This window comes from Cyberlindnera jadinii (genome assembly GCF_001661405.1).
Source record: "Cyberlindnera jadinii NRRL Y-1542 unplaced genomic scaffold CYBJAscaffold_4, whole genome shotgun sequence".
NCBI lineage: Eukaryota > Fungi > Ascomycota > Saccharomycetes > Phaffomycetales > Wickerhamomycetaceae > Williopsis > Williopsis jadinii.
The window spans coordinates 594,469-607,866 of record NW_017963655.1 but is presented as its reverse complement, the minus strand read 5'-3'; the positions used below and the strand labels follow the sequence as shown (position 1 = coordinate 607,866).

Here is a 13,398-nt window from a genome sequence, read left to right as displayed (position 1 = left end):
CTGACCTCGGGAGCGTTGATTGGTCCAAACTGGGCTATTATATCTCAGTGGTCAATGAAACGGACCTGTGTGTTGGAATGATGAAGCTGGCAGAGTTGAGCAGCAGTGGTACGAAGGCAGACCTGTTGATGTTCATTGACGAGAAGCTGTTATCGGGAGCTCCTGCGAACATCATCACAGAATTCCAAAAGAAGTACAACGTCAAGGTTGAGCCTCTGCACTTCGCTCAATTGAACGAGACCTGGATTCATTACCCTGAGTTGTTGGCTTTCAACAGAACAGAGTATAAGAGACTGATCTACGTTGATCCAGTCTCTATCTTAACAAAGGGAAACCTCGATGAGCTGTTCTTCATTCCTCCTACTAATTTGGCAGTTCCTAGTGCGTACTGGACAAGCGAAGAACCGCTCAGCAAGGTACTCAAGCATTTTGACCTGAAGAAGACCGGTTACATTAAAGAGTCTCCAAAACGGAGAGCCCTCAAGCTTAACAAGATATTCAAGAACGATATCGAACCCTTCTTGAACGAGGACACTGCGAAGTTGAACTTCCACGGGTTTTCTTCCTCACAGACCCTCGATGAGAGAGTCAACGAGAAGAACTTCTACTCTAATTTGTACAACAGTTTACCAAAGAACTGGGTTATGGAGGAGCTATTCTTATCCACTAACGTCATGGTGATTCAGCCAGGCACAGAGGTGTTCTCACGTGTCGAAAAGGATCTATTGGAAGTGGGATACACCGGGAAAGACCTTGCTCGTTTGCTGAGAGATACGATATTCTCTTTCCGTTACTCTATCAGGTTACAGATTGGCCGTTCTCGTCACTTCACAAGCAGATTCAACCTGGAAGAACGTCTGGACGAGAGACCGGAACTAATGATCTTGCCTCATAACGTCTATGGTACGCTTGCTTCCGAGTTTGAGAAGTACGAAACTTCTTCAAAGAAGGAGAAGAATTCAAAGAAGTACTCCTTCTACGCTGCCGACCCTAACGATCTTCCGTATTCACTTATGGGTCTCAAGTCCGTCACCGGTGAACCACTCTATTACGACATGGATGAAGCAGAAGACATTGTTGGTCTCATTTACAACAAAGCCAAGGTCATCCACTATGGAACATCAGCATTTGACCGTCAGCTGTACACAGAGGGCAAGTTTGATGTGTATGGTTTGGATGGTAGGGAACGTGTGTGTGATGCTGGAAGTGGTGATGCTGGAAGTGGTGATGAGACCTCAGCTCATAAGAGAGATGAGAAGGAGGACGAGAAGAACGCCGGGTTCAGAAAGAAGTCAAAGACTGAATATGACTGCTCTTCTGACCTATGGGAACCATTGTTAGCTCTGTACAAGGAGCAGAGATCACGTGTGTGCAACTGATCTTTCGAATTGCCTGAGAAGCTATTTATTTATGGTCCCGTACTTTATTGTAAACGATTGCTAGTTCTGATACCGTAGTGATGATTGAGAACTAAAGGACTACAAATACCAATAGACATGAGTGAGTTTTAAGAGGAGTCTAGAAGAGCACGGAAGAGGCTTCAGGGACTATGGCAAGTGGTGTTAATGGTCCACACCAATGATATACTCGCGATATTCACTTGTGACGTCTAGTGTATGCATTCAGGTTGAAGCGTTGTTTCGTCTAACATGAAGAGAGACTTGGTCCATGTTTCAGAATGGTGTAATGCACTGTAATGTTGTAATATGAACACTCTATAAATACTTAATATGCTGTTATTCATGAACGAGGTGTTTGTCAGGACATCAGAGCTGCTTGTGATACTAAAAACAGTCACCATGTCTCTTGAATATACCTTCCGTTCATCTCCAATTCTTGCAAATACTTTTGAGAGTCCTCCTTTGATAAGCCTCTCGTCTCCTGTAATATTGTCTCAAAGGTCACTCTCACTTGGTTAGGCATCTTACCTGACGATCCACATATGTAGATGGCAGCATCACGGTGTGTCAAGAGCTCTGCTATGGCATCTGCCTGTAGGTACAGGGTGTCCTGGACGTAACCACCGGCTTCTCTTGAAAATGAGGTCCACAGCTCCAATTTACCATCCTGTGCCAGCTTTGTCAGTTCATCTCCATACAGGAAATCTTTATCGTGGTATCTGTTGCCTGTAAACAGTATCAGCTGTGATTTGTCGCATCCTTGCGATACACGTTGACGGATCAAAGATCTCATCGGTGCAATACCAGTACCTGGTGAAATCATAATGATTGGCTTATCCAGCGGTGGGAACTTCAACGAGTTTCTGTTGATCTTCACAACGATATCGTCGCCAACATTCAGAGTCTTGAGCCATGTCGTACACAAGCCTCTTCTCACACGTCTAATCATCGTCTTGTACTGTACAATTGCCACGGTCAGGTCGATGTTATGCTCAGAAGGCTCAGATGAAATCGAAAACAACCGTGGCTTAATCACAGGGAACAGGTCGAAGATGTACTCCACCGGTATCTTCACGCTGAAGAACTCCTGGATGACCTCCAATATCGACCTGCGTGGTCGGTTTGCGTAGTTATACAGCTCCTCTGGATCCTTATAAGAGCTAAACTCTTGTAACTTTTCCCGTTCTCTTTCATCACTGGCAAAGTGTTGTAGCAGCCCGAAGAAGGATCTTCTTGGAATGGCTTTCAAGTCCAAATGGTGGGTCAGTAACGACCTTAACGTCATGTTCTTGACGTAGCCTCCGTCAATCTTTGGAGCTTCACCTTCAATGTCGACTCGCCTGTCCGCAATCTCATGCCAGTCCTGAATCTCTATCAATGTCTGTACCTCTTGTGGGTCGTTTGTAGGGTATAATGAGACGGTGTCACCGGGCTCGTACGTCAAGGGTTCCGTGGAATGGATGCTGAAATGACGGACATCTTGGAAGTGCTCTAGTGAGGTGATTCTCGTGTTACAGGACACCTTGACCGGCACCAGCTCTGCGTCTTGTCTCGTCATTGCCACCTGCTTCACCTTATCATCCGTCTGTCTCTTTGGCTTACGCATGTCCACCATTAGCCTGTTCTTTGGAGCCAGCAGTGTATCATCAGGAATCGGCTCCAGTCCCTGTGGTAATGGGAATTCCTTCATGAGGTTCTCCACGAGCAGCTTCTGGAACTCGATGTAGTAGCCGTCTATGCCCTGTGAGCTCTGCTCGTCACCTTCTGCTCGCTTCGAGAACTCCACGGCTCCCAACTGTAGCAGTCTATTGTGGAGCTTCTTTATGGCCCAGTTGAACTTCGGGTACGAGGAGTCTCCCAGGCCAAACGACGTGAAGATGATGTGGTTCAGCAGGTCGTGCGGCAGCTTCTTCTTCAGCATGAACTTCCAGAATCTACGAGCGTTCTTCGGGAACTCGCCCTGGCCCGTCGTGGAGCAAATCACAACCAGCACTCGTGTAGAGATAAGGCTCTTTAGATCGAAATCGTCAAGCGACGAGCACGTCACCTTGAAATGGAGCCTCTCCAACGACGAGCTCAACGTCTCGGCATAGTCATGTGCGTTGCCGGTCTCTGAACCATATAGCACAGCAACGGTTCGATCCATCATGGCTCCAAGCTGCTTTCAACCGAGGAATATACGTCTGATGAGCCTCAGCAGTTTGTCCAGTACAATCACAGAGCGGTAACACGGGCAACACAACACAACACAGCACAAATCAGAATCTGCTACTTCGAGTCCGTCCGTAGGTCTCTCTCTTCGCACTAAGGAAACAGCGGGGGATTCGAAATGGCGATGCTATTTGTAATCAACACACTGGCATTGGTTGGGAAACCGTCAAAAGATGTGAAGAAACAGAGGAGGAAAAAAGCCCGCTACGGGCAGTAGGCAAAGATCCGGTGGAATTTGCAGGAAAATTTTCCGAGAGGAGCCATCAGACGAGTTCGCGGAAGAAAACATCAGACGAGTTCGCGGCGGGAGAATACCAAACGAGTTCGCGGGACAAACGTCGTCGAGTGGACATTTTTTTTCACTCGGTCACTCGAATGTCCAAAACGGAGGGCGAAGAGAAGGACATTTCACCCTTCACCGGTTTTGTTTAGAGGAGTCTCCAGCAACAAAAGACAACAGCAACTAGGGCAAAAATGCTGAGAAACGTATTCAGATCACAGACACTGAGGGCCACAAGACCTGCTGTCATCTCTCCAAGAGCGTTGGCCGTGTCCCCACTGGCGCAGAGATCCATCAGATTCTACTCTGAGGAGGCGAAGAAAGAGGCGCCAAAGGCAGAAGAGGCCAAGGAAGAGGCCGCTAAGGAAGAGAACAGCGAGCCAAAGGACGAGCTCACCTTGTGCAAGGAGCAATTGGAAGCTGCACAAAAGGAAAGGGCTCAGTTCAAGGACCATTATCTCAGAGCAATTGCCGATTTCAGAAACTTGCAGGAGTCTACAAAGAGAGAGATCAAGAAGTCCAAGGAGCTTGCGCTCAAGTCCTTTGCTAAGGATTTGCTCGAGACTGCTGATACGTTCGAGATTGCTCTCAAGACGTTGACCAAGGAGGAGACCTCCGACACTACCAAGAAGCTCAAAGAGCTTGACGATCTCGTGGAGGGTGTTCAAATCACCCAGAACATGTTTTTGAACGCCTTGAAGAGACACGGATTGGAGCCAATCGAGGCAATTGGCGAGAAGTTTGATCCAAATGTCCACGAAGCAACGTTTGAGGTCCCTCAACCTGATAAAGAACCAGGCACTGTGTTCTTTGTCCAACAACAAGGTTACTACTTGAATGGCCGTGTCTTGCGTCCAGCTAAAGTTGGTGTCGTCAAGGGTGAAGATTGAGTGACCAAAACCATCTCAAGGAGGATTCTTACGAATTGAATGCTGCATTTGTTTTGTTTCTAATGAAGTTTATGGAGAAGGATATCGTTCTGTGGGAGAGGGGTTCTAGACATGTCGCTTGTCTCTTGACGTATAAGGGGAAATGCGCATTCTAAAGTCCCAAATCCGCAGTGTTTCCTGTATATAGTTGTTGATTCCATATGACGAATGAACAAGTTATCTGTATCCTATTCCAACCACACTTTTGTAATGAGTATACCATATTTGAAAGGTCTAAGCTCATTGTCCACTGTACGATTGGCATCGACTCCACTCGTCAAACAGCACAATTTGGAAAAACATAGTAAGCCGTTATAGTATAGTGGTTAGTACAGGTCGTTGTGGCCGACCAGACCCAGGTTCGATTCCAGGTAACGGCATTTATTTTTTTTCGCCACGGACACGTCTTGTCTTCCACGCGTGACCTACATGAATATGCGTCGATATGCATGATTACAGCACAGACATACACGCATTAACATCACATTCAGAGTTATTTCCGACGTATGTTGCGCCAACCAGTGAAAAGTTTTAAACTTTAAACCGCCTTTAGAAGTTTTTGATTAAACGCATAACGGCCATTTGCATGAGAAGCTGCTTTGATCAGCACAATTCCACCAGAGGTGGTACGTTCCTCTTCAACTTCAGCATGACGTTGTGGGCTCAGTGTTGTAGTTTACGTTGTAATTGTTCATAAAGGTGTAAGATACAATTCAATTAACCTAAACGATATAAAATAGACATATAGACTCATAGCAAATCAAAAAAGAGGCATCACCAACTCCGAATTCAGAGTCGGTACGTTAATTGTTGATGTACGCAACGAAATCATTGCTCATCTGACATTTGTATACCATACGATGAGGAAAGGGTCAAAAAGTGGAGTAGAGGAGGGAAATAGTTTCATGACAAAGGTTTTGTAGTAACACAGTGATCCAAAAGAATAGAATTGGTCACATTATATCAAGTGAATGGTCTGTGGTGTAATGGGAAGTTCATGATTGTAGTAGCTTAGTTACTCACAGTTTCAGTGGTGTAAACGATATCCAAGGTGGTTTGCAATGGCTTATGCTCGTGGTGGTGGTGTTGATGTTCACCTTCATCTCTCTTGGACTTTGAAGAGCCAACCTCGAATACTTCAATGTTAGCAGTAACACCCTTGGATGCAGTCACAACACAGAAGTTAGCACCACCAGCACCACTAGTGGATGATCCCGTGGTAATATCGTTGACAGCACCTTGAGATGGGTCGATCTCGCATGGAGCACCGTTACAGCCACCGTCTGGACATGTGATTCTAATACCAAAGGTTGGCTTGGTGTTTCTGAATGGTGTAGCAGACTCAAGATAAATAGGGTTCCAGCCAATCTTGACATATGTGTTACCAGAACTATCTTGGTTTGCGCCTGCAACGTATGGAGCCCAGTTTCCTTCTGCCTTGTTAACAGAACCCCATTTGCATCCATCAGCAACAGAAACACCTGGGGCATTGATGTAGTAATGGGCAGCAGTACCAGCCCAGTAGTCTGGCGTTGGGACAGCCAGGGTCTTTTGAGAGTTACCATCAACATCAGTTGGGATCAACATCTCCTCGTTACCAGGCAAGACTGTTTGACAGATGGCAACGTTGCTTCCAGCCAAGTTCTTAGCAACAACGGTACCAGCACCATCCACACAGTAGGAGCCGTCTCTCTTGGCCTCGAGCTCACCGTTCTCATTACAGTACAAACCACCATTTTGAGAACCTGGATAGCTGTAGGAGGTGACAGATGGATCCCATTGGTTCATCAGTTGGCCTGGTGGACAAGCATATGGACACCAAGAGCCGTAAGAACAGGTCTGGTCACTGTGCATAGCCCACCCAGCGTTTTGGCCATCTTTCTGAACTGCAACGATACCACCAGTCGATGGCAAAGAACAGGTACCGGCTCTTTTGAAAAGACTTGAGACTTGCTTACCTTCAACAGAAGGGTGCGAGTGTTTTGGCTCAGCAGCAACTTGCGAAATAGCCAAAGCCAATGAGAGAAGAGTGTTTTGATTGAACAACATATTAGATCAAGAACGTATAGTGAAAGAGAGTGTGAGATATAAAGCTTAGAAGGAACAACCTATCAGATTAAAGGAATGAATGAGACTCTGGTCCAGGGTAAAACAACAGTGAAAGCTTATGCTTCAGCTTTTGATCTTAGAATAAAGAAAGGAATGAATGTAGATCAGAGAGATCGGACAGTTGGTTTTCGACAGACAGCTGAAGTGAAAGAGCATACGTTGACTCACGATCGAAATGTGGGATCTTACGTACCCTTTATATACCTGAGCATATCGTCCATGATGCACCAAACCCCCTTTCCTCTACTCACACACACATACACAGACAAAAAATTTTCCTCCCTCCATCAACCAGTGTCCACCATGCGAGTAATCTGTATGCAACTGTGCTCACATCAAGAGGTCAAACCGTTCAACACGGTGGAAAAGTGTATATGAAGTCCAGTTCTAGATTTAAAGTGTCAACGGTTTATGCAGAACCTGCAGAAGTGTATGCATCTGTGAACCCTAATATCCCCAAGCGGAATTGAAAAGAAAAAGAAAAAGAAACGGCCAACACCACCGATGTAGCACTAAACGGTAACCAAAGCGACGACAGCAAAGTGGTCGTCCGACCCTTCCCATGCTGCTGGGTTTCTAATCCAGATACGAAGCAGGTCCTGGTGGCTATGCCAATTTGGCTTCAGGAAAACCTTAGCGATGCCACTGCAGGCCTTGGATCTAGAACCTTCTGAGAACTACGTCATGGATGTGCTATAGCTCTTAGGGTGAGCAGGATCAAACAAGATCAAACGACAGTCATCGCGACCACGATCGGCGATGCCGCGTGGTCACTCTCAAAAGTGGTCAATAAGCTACGGTGTGTGGGACGTGGCCATGTACGTAATATACAAACTGGCCGGTTAAATCAACCACGGCCAGTGGTATGCAAGTAATCACTCAACGGGATCGCTTCCAGTATGAAGCACATATGATGGTGTACAGGCAACATGGGGCAGGTGTGAGGTGTTTCTTTTGCCGTTGCTCTTCGCCAACGTGCGTCTTGATCAACCCCTAAACAGTGGGAGGGAATAGCCACCACTGGCGACTACTTCTGAGGATAGAGCTCGTCAATCACCTTCCCCCACGTTTCCACGCCTTGGTCGATCTCAGCCACTGAGAGGTAGCTGATGCTGAGTCTCACACTGCGAGACCCCCAGTCCCGCTTGTCTCCCACAACTTCAAAGTTTTCTCCACCGGCGAGTAATACGTCATATTCCTCCTTCAGCTTCTTTACGATGCGTCTAGAATCGTAGCCCTGAGGAAGTGTTACCCATGTAAAGTACCCACCGTCGAACCCGAACGCTGTTGTGTCCCGTGGGAGGTATTTGGTAATGGCACTGTGTAGATGCTTCGCTCTTTGGGCGTATTGGCGTCTAAAGCCATTGATTATGCCATCAATTAGGCCCTCTTTCAAGATCGTGCCGACAATCATGGAGTTGAGCTGCGATGGCGATCCACCAGACACGTTTGCGCCTCCTTGGCACAGCTGGAACACCAGCTTATCATTAATACTCTCCTGGTAGCCGACTCGCAACCCAGGTGCAATCAACTTGGAGAAGGTTGAGTTGGAGACCGTGTTACCGTAGTCGCTTGTGGCCGTGATCCGGTCCAGGTGCGTCAACCGAGGTAGCACAACAGGTAGCTTGTCCAGCGGCTGTGTATAGTCCAAAAGGTCATAGACATCGTCAGTGATTATAAGCATATCGTACTCTCTAGCCAAGTCGATCAGCTTGGAACGAGTCGCTAGATCGTAGGTCTCACCGCCAGGGTTAGAAAAGCTCGGAATGCAGTACAAGACGAATTTATAGATCTTCTTCTTGGTTGCAGCGTTTGGCGCGTTGATGAGGTCCAAGTCGTCTTCGTCTGATCCCGGGCCCGATGAAAAGTGCTTGAGCTTGGTCTCCAGGAGAGCAAAGTCGATGGTGCCCTCGAGCTCGTCGATAGCGGTGAGTTTACCGCCAAAGCCGGCGTCGATAAAGGTCTCATTGATGAGGAAGTAGGTCGGGGAGATTATGAAGGCCTGTTTGGTATAGCCGGTGTGCGGCAACGTCGTTTGAGCCAGAATGTTCATGATACCGTAGGATGCACCACCAGTCAGGTTGATATGACTCGGCTCGGTGCCGGCATCTTTGAACACCTTCGAATGGAATCTGGCAATCTCAGTGCGTACCCACAGCGACCCCTGGTCCGACCCATACGACAGTGGATGTCTATCCTCAGGGTCTGTATAATGGTCAGTCCATCATTGCTCAACGCACAAATCCACGTCATAAGCTCTCCAGATGCTCACGAGTGCCATCTAACACCACATCTCACATGTAAGATACACACAGAAGACACAGAGAAACAACCATATACTTACCAAGGTCAAAGTCCCTCGGGCCCGTCAGCAGCTTGGTGACAGCTTCCGTGATGGCCTTGCTCGGCAGCAGAGACTCCGTCGGATGTCCTTTGAAGAAATTGATACCCATTGTGCAATACTCTGCTCCGGAATGGACGAGATAATGCTCAGTTGAAGAGCTCAATGGGCTTTATATACATAAATATATGTATAACCAAAATAGATAACAAACCCGAGAGAGCAGACATTATGTGACGGGAGATGTGGAGGGGACAACTGTGGCTAGCGGTAGGGGCACACCTTTCCCTGTCGGGCAACCACAGGCGAAACGCTACTTTCTACAGCGAGATGGCTTAACGATAAGGGTGATGTGTATTCGAATTAGCCAATTAGTGAGCATATTAAGGCTTGTTGATGATATCGTCAATGTAATTCATGATTGCCTCTGCCTGGTATGATATGCTCTCAACGTAGGGCCAGAAACGGCCATGTACTTGTATATACTTTGAGCAGAGTGTTATATCCTCATGGATCTGGAATGCGTTGAAACGCTTCTTTAGCAGGTTGAAGTCCTGTTCGCTCACCTTCATCGTGACGGAGTGTTTGTTTTCACCAGCGAGCCATTGTATTCTTTTCTCACCAAGGCTCAGTCCTTGCGAATCAATCTCCTGAAATGATAGCACTTTCGTCAACACCACTGCAGATGCTAAGACAGTAAGGGCATTGGCAACAACAACTATGGAGAAAATCGGATACTGTAGCCAGATATCTGGAAACTCGTTGTAAGACTGTACCTGTGCACTCATGGATTTACCAGGCTCCTGAATAGCATTTACCCACCAGTTGTCGTTGGTCTTCAGCGAAGTAATCTCTCCAGCTGGGGTCAAGTTAACTGGACCTCCAATCACTTGTGCAGGTGTGTTTGAACACTCGGACTCTGGAACTTTACCCAGCCCAAGCTCAATTAGATTGATAACTTCCAATGATGCCTTGTATGTGTTGATGAAAGCTTCCAACTGTTCATTTGTAAGTGAAAGGCACGTGCGTTGAATATCCTCCAGCTTACTCTTGTAGAGAGAGTTGAACACATCGTCCGGGTTACTATTGGAATTCGTCTCATGAGGTCTAATAAGCAAAAGAGGAGCACATTGGGTAACGTTGATGATGATCTTACCCAGGTATAAGAGCAAGAGTGCGAATAAGTTTGAAATGTTCACAACAATCATCTTCTTCTTGATATGTGAAACCTGGTACAAATTCTTCATGGTAATCTGTGCAAGCGCATGGCATTTCTCATTGAACTCAGAAACCATCAACTGGCTAAGACGTCCGTTAGAGATGGAATCCATAATCTCTTCAATGAGTTTGATAGAGGCAATGTTCAAATCGGAATCCGTAATACGAGAAAGATTATTGGTATCCGGAGAAATCACTGCACTGTTCAATTCTCTTTCGAGTTCTTGCCATGTTTTATATCTCAAGGTTAACAATCCATGGTTGTCATTTGTATCAAAGATCGACATGTTAGAGTTGTACTGGGCATCGCTGAGTGGCATTGGCATCGAATATGGGAACTCCAACAAGTTTGGAGACAGTTTGTTGAATGGTGCCCCTCTGTTAATTCTGATAAAGACGTTCAACTTCCAAGACGACCAGATGGTTCTCAGAACATCCTCATGTTTGACAGCCTCTCGCTTGGTGATGATATTCGCAAATTCTCTCCAATCCTTGATATTGTGCGTGTTCAGCACGCTATTAACTTTCAATAACGAGTATACTCTTTCAGATCCTTCAATAGACTGCTGAATGTATCCACCTGGTCCCAGCGCACCCATGAGCAACACCAAAGCCTGTAAAGAGCTCTCCAGATCCATCAAATCCCAGTATTTCTCCGCAAGGAAATACCAATGTTGTGGATCTCTAAGGTTGGCATTTGGAACAACAATACTAGATGCAAAACGACAACTCGAAGAGAACATGGCGTGCAATAGAGCTGCATCTTGACGAATCTGGATCTGGTAAACCAATCTATGCTTCGGAGGCAAGAAAGGCCTTGAAGGATGAATGTATCTGTAATACAGATCAATCAAGATGCAAGTGGTTCTCCAATCTGGCAAGTCAAACTGCTCCAACTCTTCATCGGAAAATGAGATGTAAGGTACTGTACGTGACAGTTTTGGAAGGCTGATATCAAACTTGGAAATGGTTGTGCGCTCTTCACCATACTCGTGTCTTGGACTGTGCCCACGAGGATCACGAGGTCCTCCACGACCTCTGAAGCCGTGAGGACCTCCAGGGCCACCAGGATAGCCTGGACCGCCAGGCGGACAACCTGGGAACCCATGTGGAGGAGGAGGAGGAGGATGCATCGCGTGGAGAGGAGGTGGAGGTAGAGGAGGTGGTGGGTAGAACAGCGGATGGTGGTGATGAAGACCCATTGGTGGTGGCGGTGGCGGCGGTGGTGATGCTCCACCTGCTAGAGGAGGTGGTGGTGGTGGTGGTGGTGGATGTGGAGGACCATGATCATGACGGCGGTGGGAACGATGAGGATGAGGGTACTGGTGATGATGAGGCGGATGTGAGTGCGAATTGCCTCGATCACTTCCCGCTTGACGTGGTGGCGGAGGCAGTGGAGCATTACTACCAGTCCACGAGTTTGCTCGGCTGTACCCATCTCTCGAGAAGTAACTGCTCTCCGATGGAGTGACAGATGACCCTTGAGACTCCGCCTTATCCATGATCCGTGACTGCAAGTCAGCAGCATCTCTTTGCAGCTGCTGTACCTTCTCTTGTAAGGTGTACTGAGAGCCATCACCAGTTGATAGTCTGGCTCTTGATGATGATGTCAACGGTGATTGCAACCACGACGACCCTGCTGTTGAGTAGCCAGGAACTGTTTCTCTTCCACTGAACACCGGCGGTGTTGCGGCATCCATTCTTACGACATCATCCAGTGTTCTTCTGTCGGGCGCAATGAAATGATTCTGCTGCTGATCTTGCTGTTGTAGTGGTAGTGGTGGTTGAGAAGTCAGACCGCCTGCTGTCGTGGTGGCTGTACCTGATGGTTCCGAAACGCTGCCGCTATCACTGGCACTGATCGCACCAGTAACACCATTTGCATCTTTCTTACGTCTTCCTCCACGTTGTGAGCGTACAAACACACACTCGATACCCAAGTTCTTACAGTGCGTACACCTCTGTCTTCTGATCTCACTGAAAAGCTCACCTGGCTGCGGAGGTTGTTCGCCGTCACATTTGATTTTCTTTTCACGGCAAGCCAGACATGCGTGTCTTGCCACGGGTCTTTTCGTCGGAGGCATTTGATGTAGGCTGGAGAAGCTGTGTACTTGTTGATGATAGGAGGGAATGCGAAGGAGTACAGTGGAGGAAAAGTTGGGAGAAATGCGCCAGTCTTATTGCTTTATATCTTTAATGAGGATTCCGTGGGGCTTTTGATCTTTTTCCCCATTCCTCGTTTCTGTACGACCCTTCGGGAATCGGCAATTGAAATTTCAGTCACCACCTTATACACATAAATGCATGTGGCATTTCGCTACATATTCGTTTCTCTTAGCACAGCTTGGTGTGAGGATTGGCCGTGCAAGTCACTTAGGCTTTTGCACTGGAGCCCGTGTGAAAAGAAAACGAGGCTTTGGGCAGGAATTCGTACGACGTTAAAGTTGCAAAGCCCCATGTACTGTTTTCCAAGCTCTATGTCTCAATTACCGAAAGCCATTATCATATTACACAGCGCTGAGTCACGATAAGCTATATATAGCTCGAGGCTTGAGGTGTTGTTTTGGTTAATTGGCTTTTTTTTGGCAAGTCCTTCCACGGTAGATCAACACCTACAATTGGGAGGTCCGTCCATTAGCGACGGGGAACTATTGCTTAGACACACGATACAGGTTAGTACGCTTTTCTCGCAAGCTCGAAAGACCTTAGGGGTTCTAATGTCCACCCCTGTTTTGTCGCATGAATCCACAACTTCTACTGGGACAGATAACTCTGAAGTTTGCGCCAGTTGCAATGTACCAGCATGTGTATCTTCGCATTTTGTTGCTCTGACACAGCTGCAAATTTGTCCCGTGAATCGGTCGGTGATCCACGGATTCCTTTTTGACTTTGAGGAGAAGTTAAAAATTG

General features: G+C 47.0%; 7 protein-coding genes and 1 non-coding gene across 8 annotated transcripts; 4 read left to right on the top strand and 4 right to left on the bottom strand.

The window, feature by feature from the left end:
* Positions 1-80: 80 nt before the first annotated feature.
* On the top strand, positions 81-1,379 carry CYBJADRAFT_172361 (uncharacterized protein; the record flags this gene model as incomplete). The annotated part of the gene is made up of 1 exon (XM_020216325.1): positions 81-1,379. The coding sequence occupies one exon, from the start codon at positions 81-83 to the stop codon at positions 1,377-1,379; it is 1,299 nt and encodes a 432-aa protein (XP_020071422.1).
* Positions 1,380-1,501: 122 nt separating this feature from the next.
* Positions 1,502-3,768, bottom strand: TAH18 (NAPDH-dependent diflavin reductase). Its single transcript, XM_020214744.1, has one exon. It carries the CDS (start codon positions 3,544-3,546, stop codon positions 1,795-1,797), a length of 1,752 nt encoding a protein of 583 aa, XP_020071421.1. The 5' UTR covers positions 3,547-3,768; the 3' UTR covers positions 1,502-1,794.
* Positions 3,769-4,085: 317 nt separating this feature from the next.
* MGE1 (mitochondrial nucleotide exchange factor MGE1) lies at positions 4,086-5,018 on the top strand (the record flags this gene model as incomplete). The annotated part of the gene is made up of 1 exon (XM_020217345.1): positions 4,086-5,018. The coding sequence occupies one exon, from the start codon at positions 4,086-4,088 to the stop codon at positions 4,779-4,781; it is 696 nt and encodes a 231-aa protein (XP_020071420.1). The 3' UTR covers positions 4,782-5,018.
* A 110-nt stretch (positions 5,019-5,128) lies between these two features.
* Positions 5,129-5,200, top strand: CYBJADRAFT_t73. The gene has a single exon. It is a non-coding gene; the product is annotated as a tRNA-His (tRNA).
* Positions 5,201-5,831: 631 nt separating this feature from the next.
* CYBJADRAFT_161805 (uncharacterized protein) lies at positions 5,832-6,869 on the bottom strand (the record flags this gene model as incomplete). Its single annotated transcript, XM_020213641.1, has 1 exon — positions 5,832-6,869. The coding sequence occupies one exon, from the start codon at positions 6,867-6,869 to the stop codon at positions 5,832-5,834; it is 1,038 nt and encodes a 345-aa protein (XP_020071419.1).
* Positions 6,870-7,956: 1,087 nt separating this feature from the next.
* Positions 7,957-9,382, bottom strand: CYBJADRAFT_125476 (2-aminoadipate transaminase; the record flags this gene model as incomplete). The annotated part of the gene is made up of 2 exons (XM_020212598.1): positions 7,957-9,134; positions 9,274-9,382. The coding sequence occupies 2 exons, from the start codon at positions 9,380-9,382 to the stop codon at positions 7,957-7,959; spliced, it is 1,287 nt and encodes a 428-aa protein (XP_020071418.1).
* A 229-nt stretch (positions 9,383-9,611) lies between these two features.
* CYBJADRAFT_167056 (Zn(II)2Cys6 transcription factor) lies at positions 9,612-12,911 on the bottom strand. Its single transcript, XM_020214743.1, has one exon. It carries the CDS (start codon positions 12,570-12,572, stop codon positions 9,654-9,656), a length of 2,919 nt encoding a protein of 972 aa, XP_020071417.1. The 5' UTR covers positions 12,573-12,911; the 3' UTR covers positions 9,612-9,653.
* Positions 12,681-13,056, top strand: CYBJADRAFT_72948 (uncharacterized protein). The gene has a single exon (XM_020217902.1). The coding sequence runs from the start codon at positions 12,789-12,791 to the stop codon at positions 13,017-13,019; it is 231 nt and encodes a 76-aa protein (XP_020071416.1). The 5' UTR covers positions 12,681-12,788; the 3' UTR covers positions 13,020-13,056.
* Positions 13,057-13,398: the final 342 nt, after the last annotated feature.

What these genes read in the sequence shown, in the direction of transcription:
- TAH18 (XM_020214744.1), bottom strand. Translation starts at nt 3,546, where the DNA reads ATGGATCGAACCGTTGCTGTGCTATATGGTTCAGAGACCGGCAACGCA.
- CYBJADRAFT_167056 (XM_020214743.1), bottom strand. Translation starts at nt 12,572, where the DNA reads ATGCCTCCGACGAAAAGACCCGTGGCAAGACACGCATGTCTGGCTTGC.
- CYBJADRAFT_72948 (XM_020217902.1), top strand. Translation starts at nt 12,789, where the DNA reads ATGCATGTGGCATTTCGCTACATATTCGTTTCTCTTAGCACAGCTTGG.